Here is an 8,054-nt window from a genome sequence, read left to right as displayed (position 1 = left end):
TGATGATGTGGATCAGTGCAAACCACTGTAAGGGGAGAATTAATCTTCCTTATTATGAACTTTTGCATATATCTATGAGAAGAAAATGTCATTAATTAGACTTTCAAATGATTCTCAGGTACTAAAATCACCCAAACTGCCAGCATTAATAAGACGTGCAAGTAACAGCCTGGACAATCTCAGAATGAACTCACCACCAGAGGTGAGTATAAAAATTCAGGTCACTGTGTCTAAACACCTATGCAATCCTTCTCATGTGCAATTGCCTAGAACAGGCTGTCATCAAAAGCTGCCTGTTTGCATCTGCACAGATAGTTCCAGCCTGTTTCCATCATGCAGGGACTGAATAACCTTGAACTTGCTCCACCAAAGCAATCATGGGCAGGATGGTACCAAACAGCTATTCACCTCCTCCAAAGAGAGCCCTAGAAACGTCCAGTGACCTGATTTTCATGCTTTGTTCTTCTTCAGAGATAAAGCAGATGGAGGCTAAGGAATCGGAGTGAGCGAGACCTGTGGTTCTGCATCAGAGCCCGCATCCAGCATCCGCTCTTGGGGAGCGGCCGTGGCCAACGCAGCTGGCAGAGCCCCTCTTCAGGAGATGTCTGGTATTTGCTGTCAGCGTGAAGAGTCCTTCAGCTTCTTACCACTGCTTAGAGGTTCGCTTTTGCTTGGAAGCACAGGGGTTTGAGCCCTTCTCAGTCTCACAAATACTCTCAGGGTAAATGCTGGATTTCAGGGTTACTCACCTCCGATTTGGGTTTGAGTCTTGCTAGCTTACTGGTTTTGGTGAAACCCCCCGCTAGTGAATCAATCCATGCCAAGAGGTCTCCTCTGGACCTCAGGCTTAGCCTGGCCACATCAAAATTAAGACTTTTGTGGCCTCCAAAACGGATTTTGCTCGACCCCTGAGCTGCTCCCTGGCATTGCCTGGGTCAGCACTAGCTGGTGCCGACCACATCCCTGCCCACACCTCTGCCACCAAATTCAGTGTGGACTTTTGAATTTCAGCTGTGCCCAAGCTCTGTGGCTTTCCTAAGAAGGATATACTTTACAGTGATAACCCAGGGAAAAGCGCTCGAGCTGATGCATGCCTGACACTCTGCATCCTCACCACCAGCTGTAGGGTGTTGGCAGTGTCACGGGCTGCACCACGCTGTAAAGGAGCAGCTACAGTCCACAGCCGTCCCCTTTGACAAGGCAAAAGTTTCGGGATGATGTCCAGGATGATATTACCGGGGGGGTCTGTCCTGTCCGAGGAGTGCAGGCATCAGAAAAGCTCAGATTGCAGCAAAGGTTGGGACTCAATGCTTAGAATTAAAAATGGTTATAGCCCAAAACAGGGGGTTGCGCTGGCATGTTTGCTTCTGCCCTGTCCTCCATGCAGGCAGCAGAGCCTGGAAATCAGAAGCCCTAATTATCACAGAGTTGCAGCCAAAGCAATGGGGAACCTGAGAGCGGGAATAATAAAGCAGCAGAGGAAGGGCAATGGGGTCAGCTGTGCGGGGGCCTTCGAAGGGCCAGGAGGGGCTGTGAAAGCTCCTTCTGGGCTGGGTAACAGGGATGTGCAGGCTTGGAAATGTCCAAAACTGACACATAATGGCATATAATGTAACTGAGTGTCGAGGGTGCAAGGGCTGGGGATTTGGGCATGTGGGGAGAAGGGCTGAAGTGTTCCTGAGAGGTGGGTGGGGAAGATGGTGACCTAAAGACTGGACCTTATGCAATGTAAGGAGCGTGTCCAGAGAAGGGCAGCGGGGCTGGGGCAGGGTCTGGAGCACAAGTGTGCTGGGGGGCGGCTGGGGGGGCTGGGGGGGGTTTAGCCTGGAGAAGAGGGGGCTGAGGGGAGCCCTTCTCGCTCTCTGCAGCTGCCTGAGAGGGGCTGGAGTGAGGGGGGGGTTGGTCCTTTCTGCCAAGTAACAAGTGATATGTCAAGGGGAACTGACCTCAAGTTGTGCCAGGGGAGGTTTAGGTTGGATATTAAAAAACATGTTTTCACAGAGCGGTCAGGCATTGGAAGAGGCTGCCCAGAGAGGTGGGGGAGTCACCGTCCCTGGGGGGGTTCAAACACCGTGCAGCCGTGGCACTTGGGGCCATGGTTTAGGAGGCCTGGGGGTGTTGGGTTGGGGGTTGGACCTGATGACCCTAGAGGTCTTTCCCAACCTGAATGGTTCTGTGATCCCACGAACGCACAGGGAGCAGCTCCAGCGGAGGGAAGGAGCAGCCGTGCAGGCGGATCCTCAGTGCGCTGCTGAGCCTCCCCCCAGGGCGCAGAGCTGCCTCCCGTCACCCGCTGCGCTCCCCAAAACCAAAACTCCCGGGTGACGACCCAGGACGGAGCAGGGCTCTGCTGGGGAAGGCGCCTGCGGAGCGGGCAGCGGGCAGCGGGCAGCGGGCAGCGGGCAGCGGCAGGGGGCCGGGCTGCGTGGCCGCACCTCTGCCGCGGCCGGCGGGCTCGGCGAGGAGCCGCGTGAGCACCCCAGGGGTATTTCCAAAAATGCAACTGTGGGCGTTATGTCTCAGTTTTTGGACTTTTCGATAAGAAAATGCCCGCTCCCCGTGCCCGCTCCCCGTGCCCGCTCCCCATCGCCCCGCCCCACTGCCCCCACCTCCACCCCGCTTCCCTTCCCCATTGGCTCTCCTCCAGCAAACCCCGCCCTTTTCTGCCCGGCCCACCTCCGACCCCGCCCACCTCCCTTAAATAACCCGCCTTGTGACGCTGCGGAACGCTTGTCATGGTGCCGTGTGGGTACTCCGGACCCCTCGCAGCAACACCGTTACCGGTAAGGGCAGGATTTCCGCCCTTAGAGTGAGAACGCGGGAGGTGATTGGGCCAGACGAATCACGTGAGGCCCAAACATCCGGGGAAGGCACCCGTCAGTTTCCGTCCGGTGCCGCTCCGCCGGGCGGGGCCCCGGGGCTGCAGGGAGGGCTGGGCCGCGCCGCGCCCCCGCCAGGCACCGAGCACCCTCCCTCCCCCACCGGCCGCCCCCGGCACCCCCCGGTCCGGCCCCGTCCCGTCCCCCCTCACAGCGGGGTTGGGGGACCCCCCGCCCCTCCCCGCCTCGCCCCATCCCTCCGCGGCCTTCCCGGGGCCGGGCCGGCCTCCCGGAGCGCCGGGTTATGCCCCCGCCGCCTGCGGGCCGTGTCCCGGCTCCCCCGCCGCGTCCCCGCCGCCCTCGGTGCGGTTAAACCCCCCTCTCCCCGCCGCCTCCCTGTGGCCCAGGCCTCACCGCGGCCGCCTTCCCGGCGAACATGGAGTTCGCGGAGCTGATCAAGACCCCCCGGGCGGACAACGTCGCCCTGCACCGCCCTTTCCACCTGGCCGTGGAGGGCACGCTCTGTTTGACTGGCCATCACCTCATTTTTTCTTCGCGGCGTCAAGATAACGCTGAGGAGCTGTGGCTGCTGCACTCCAACATTGATTCCATTGAAAAAAGGTACGCCTCCCAGTCTTCCCTGCCTGCCCGCGCCTAACTGCGGCTCGTCGTGGGTTGCGAAGCGGTTGGCGAGAGCGGCTCCCACCTCGGCCTTTACAAATCCAGGTCTGGAGAGGAGAAAGGGTGCTCAGAGCACGGGGCAGAGTGTTGGCACGGGCAGGTTGATTCTCATTCTGTTTGGATATTGATATTTGGCTCTTGTGTCTTAAGGTTTTTATTTTTTGTCGTATATAGAGTGGAATTTTTATGTTTAAACATCTTTGCCAGCACTACGCTGTGATAATTGTTCAGTGGATTTCATTCACTCTTGAAACACTTTATCAAGGATGCATCTGTACCACCATTCAACAGAGATGGAAGCCGAGGCACTGGTGAAGTGATTTGCCTCGAATCACCCAGCAAAACTGGTGTTAGAAGCGGACTCTGGACTTTCTCAGCCCCCAGCTCAGTCTCCCACTGCTCGATGGCATCATCCCTGTACTTCCCCAAACTGCTTACGGAAACCAGCAACGCTTCTAATAGCACACCCCTTGTGGGAACGACGTGGTAGAGCTGAGTTGTAGCTGCAGCGCTCCATTTTCTTCTTGTCCATCCCCTTTTGTTGCAGGGACTTGAGGGATTAATCTTCTCACCCTCCTTTCTGGCTGTTTTCAGTGTTCCTCTGCCCCACCACGCTCCCCTCATTGAATGGCAGTCCTGTCTCACCTGGTCATTGTCTTCTGCTTCGTCATCCTGGGCCTTTTTTCATTTTGCTCATAATACCTTATTTTTTTGTTAATTACAAAGTCAATCCCCTGTTTTCCTTGCCTCTTAAGGAAATCTGGAAGAACAGATTTCCTTTCTGCTAGCAAGACTGCAGAAATTGAGCAGCCGCAATTAAAAATACCAGGTTGCCTCAGAATCTGAGAACGGGTGAAGTGCTGGACGCTGATTAAGTTTGTTCCCATGTTCCTGATTTCTCTGAGCCTTTCTGAGAAATGCTGCATCTTGGCCTGAGGGTGGAGAGGAACAGAGCGATGGAAATATCAGGAAATCTGTTCCCATCTACTATTGCTCATTCATCGGGGCGGTTTGGCCTCATCCTCCCTACTGCTGGTACTAAAGCAGCCATAGCTCAGTTTGGAAAATCGCTATAGGCAAGCTTTTCTTTCTTTTTTTTAATGAGCTTAGTTACTTTTACAATGTGACTTAAATCTAAATGAGCAAGAAACTCTTTAAGTTATGGCAAGGGAGCAGCGCGTTGCTAGTTAGCTACATCTGAGGATGTTGGCAGCCCTTGCTGCCAGCCCTAGTTTCTAGAAGGTCTCTGGAGTAGCCCTCTCCCTCCCTGTGAGCAGCTCTGTGTGACTGTAACCACACTGAAACTGCCATGTAGAAGGATGAGAGTATATTCTCGGTGCTGGATGGAATGGAATAACAGGACTCTTAAACCAACAGAGATTGTAGAAAGGTTCAGTTTCAGGTTATTAGTGCACAGCTGTGACATTGTGCCAGGTTCATAAAATCTCTTCTGCTTTCGTGATACGAGTGTCTTTTGTACAAAACAATGCTTTCCCTAATTACCAGGTGGTCATCAGATGGCTTCTTAAATTTTTGTAGCTTTTTAAGCAACTTCAATATGACCTGTAGGGTTTGAGAAGTGGAACAAGCTCTAGCCATCTCCTGTAGTCTTTCTGCTTAAAGAAACATGGGAAAGAAACACGGCCCTGGTGATGCGTCGTAGCTGCACTGTGTTACTACGCTGGAGATCTGTGAAGCAGCGCTGCAACGAGGGCGAGCGAGGCGCAGATTGGAGCTGCAGAACTTTTCTGTCAAAACGCCTGTAGTTCTTCCTTCAGCGCTACCCAAATTACTGTTGGTTCTGCATGCTAACCACTGTCTGTGCAGAAGAAAGGGATAATAACCTTTCAGCTATAATAATAATTCTAAATAAATTACAGGCACCTTTTGTGGCACAGGTGAGGCAGCCCAAAGCTTAGCAACAGGTCTTGTGGAGCGTGCACAGCTCTGCCCGTGTGCAAGTGTGGCCTGGCTGAGGGCTAGGCCGCAAGGGACTGAAACTTGGTCCTTCGGGTGTTGCCTGCGTCCGCTGCTTGCATTGCCCTTGGCTGCTGCCAGCGCTCCTGTGGTGTCCGAGGAGCTGCAGCTGCTCTTCCTTAGTTTGCTGCTGTGTGAACTAAAATCCATAGTGTTTCTGTGGACACTCCAGGCTAGTTAACATAAAGAAAACGCTCGGTTTCTGTTCAGGCATCGTCCTTCTCTCAGGTACGTAAGGAAGACTGGAGAGGGCGTCTGTGAGCTGCGTTTGTTTTGTAAGGTAGAGCTTTTCTGGGGTTGTAACCAGTGGTGGTAAGACACTAACCTCTCTGAGGTCTGCAGAGCAAATAGCTCCGTGGCACTGCAGGTATAAGAAAACAAACTTTCTTGTTAAAGACAAGGGAGAGTAACGAGCCAGACTGAAATGTTATTTTAAAAATTAAATTGAACTCAAGTATTTTTAGCAATCACCAAAGTTTCAGTGCCTTACTTTAATGAAATTGGAACTTCTAAGCTGAAGCTTCCGGTGTGTCGTGGTTTAGCCCCGTCAGCAACTGAGCCCCAAGCAGCCGCTCGCTCGCTGCCTGCCGGTGGGATGGGGGAGAGAATCAGAAGGGCAAAACTGAGAAAACTCATGGGTTGAGATAAAGACAGTTTAACAGGGAAAGCAAAATAGTAATAACAATAATATAATGAAAAGGAAAAGCAAAGCCATGAACACAAGCAAAGCAAGGAATTCATTCACCCCTTCCTGTGGTCAGGTGGGTGCTCAGCCATCTCCAGGAAAGCAGGGCTCTGTCACGCATAACAGTGACTTGGGGGGACAAATGCCATCACTCTGAACGTCTCCGCCTTCCTCCTTCTTCCCCCACCTCTATATGCTGAGCATGACGCCGTATGATATGGGCTATCCCTTTGGCCAGTTTGGATCAGCTGCCTTGGCTGTGCCCCCTCCCCTCCCGGCTCCTTGTGCACCCGGCAGAGCCTGGGAAGCTGGAAAAGTCCTTGACTAATGTAAACACTACCCAGCAACAACAAAAAACATCTCAGTGTTATCAACATTATTCTCATACTAAATCCAAAGCACAGCACTACACCAGCTACAGTGAAGAAAATTAACTCTGTCCCAGCCAAAACCAGGACACAGTGCTGTCGGAAAATACCTGAACACACCTTTTCTCTTTTGTGACTTAAAATCTGGGAGGAAAACCTTCTCTTTATCCGGTAATACTTATACTTCCACTCACTGCTGCATCACAAGTATGGAATTAAAAAAAAAAAAACGAGACCACGATGTGCAAATACCAAATAAAGAGGTGGTTTTGTTAGTTTATTTTTTTGAAATATGATATTGCAGCCAAATTACTACTAACGGAATTTTGTCATGAAGGCTTATGTTGTGGGAAGAGGTCTGATACCTCATCATACCTTAGGAGATCCTGTTCTTAAGAGACTTTTTCTTCATGTCTTGCTGTAGGTTTGTGGGCTCATTGGGTACCATCGTTATAAAATGCAAAGATCTGCGAATTATTCAGCTGGATATACCTGGAATGGAGGAGTGTTTGAACATTGCTAGCTCTATTGAGGTAAGAACTCATAATGATAAGTAGCGCTTACCTATTCCGGTCTTGATCTGACCTTGACCTTAACAGCTGTTTTTCCCAGTTAAGAAGGTTGTCATTGATATTCTGGAAGGCAAATGAGAATGGTGGGATATGTCCTTTCAGTTGTTAAAATATTGTTTGTTGCCTGTAGGTTTGGGGATTTTTTTAAAGAAAAAAAACTAAAACAACCCTACTTTTCTTGAGCAAATATCTTGCCGTAGCATTTGGGAAAATGAGGCTCAGCTTCAGCGTGCACCTTTCTCATCCTGTGGTGCACCACTACATAGCGTAGCCTGCAGAAATGATACACTGCGCAAATCCCCAGTGCAGTTGGATTGTCTGTTATCGCCTGCTTTTGTTCGTGCTACTGTTTTTTATGTATGTTAAACTACCCTGCAGGTAGTATTTCAAGCTTAGTGGCTGTATACTTTTGGGTGGCTTAAGTTTGCATCACTAATATTAGAGAAAAACCACTATTTCCTGTATGTTTGGTTGGTTTTTTTTTTGCATAGAACGGGAGTGTGAATGAATTAAGTAGCTCTTTATTTCTCTCACCCGCACAGGCGCTTTCCACCTTGGATTCTGTCACTCTCATGTATCCCTTCTTCTACCGGCCCATGTTTGAAATCGTTGAAGATGGCTGGCGCTCTTTTCTGCCTGACCAAGAATTTGAGCTCCTCAGCTCCATGGTAAGTTGGATCTTGAGGATTTGCACAGGTACTCAGATCTGCTAGTGCAAGTAGCTTGTGAAGTATTTCACCCGGCGGTGTCTGGAGTGGAAGCTCGGGGTGGTTAAAAATAGCTGTTCCATGCCTGGGTGGAAAGTGAGTGTTGTTCAAATATTTGCTCTGCAAACATCAGGCATTTCTGTTTGTGCTAAATACTCCTGTTGAGCGCTTACGTTTTACCTTGCACAGCTGGAGTTTTGAGGCTTATTTAAAGGTTACCTGGGACAATAGGAAGGTAGGAAATG

General features: G+C 51.1%; 1 protein-coding gene across 4 annotated transcripts in view; it reads left to right on the top strand.

The window, feature by feature from the left end:
- The first annotated feature begins 2,850 nt into the window (after nt 1–2,850).
- The window catches only part of MTMR9 (myotubularin related protein 9), a 34,636-nt gene continuing 29,432 nt past the window's right edge, over nt 2,851–8,054 (top strand). For 2 of the 4 annotated variants that reach the window (XM_064448266.1, XM_064448264.1), the window contains exons 1-3: nt 2,851–3,440; nt 6,955–7,063; nt 7,645–7,770. In XM_064448266.1, coding sequence (XP_064304336.1) covers nt 3,256–3,440; nt 6,955–7,063; nt 7,645–7,770 — 420 coding nt within the window. In that variant the 5' untranslated portion in view covers nt 2,851–3,255. The remainder of the gene's footprint in view (nt 3,441–6,954; nt 7,064–7,644; nt 7,771–8,054) is intronic. The other 2 variants (XM_064448268.1, XM_064448267.1) reach the window with 2 other exon arrangements.

This window comes from Phalacrocorax carbo, chromosome 3 (genome assembly GCF_963921805.1).
Source record: "Phalacrocorax carbo chromosome 3, bPhaCar2.1, whole genome shotgun sequence".
NCBI lineage: Eukaryota > Metazoa > Chordata > Aves > Suliformes > Phalacrocoracidae > Phalacrocorax > Phalacrocorax carbo.
The sequence above is the reverse complement of the archived record's forward strand: the minus strand, read 5'-3'. Positions and strand labels throughout refer to the sequence as shown.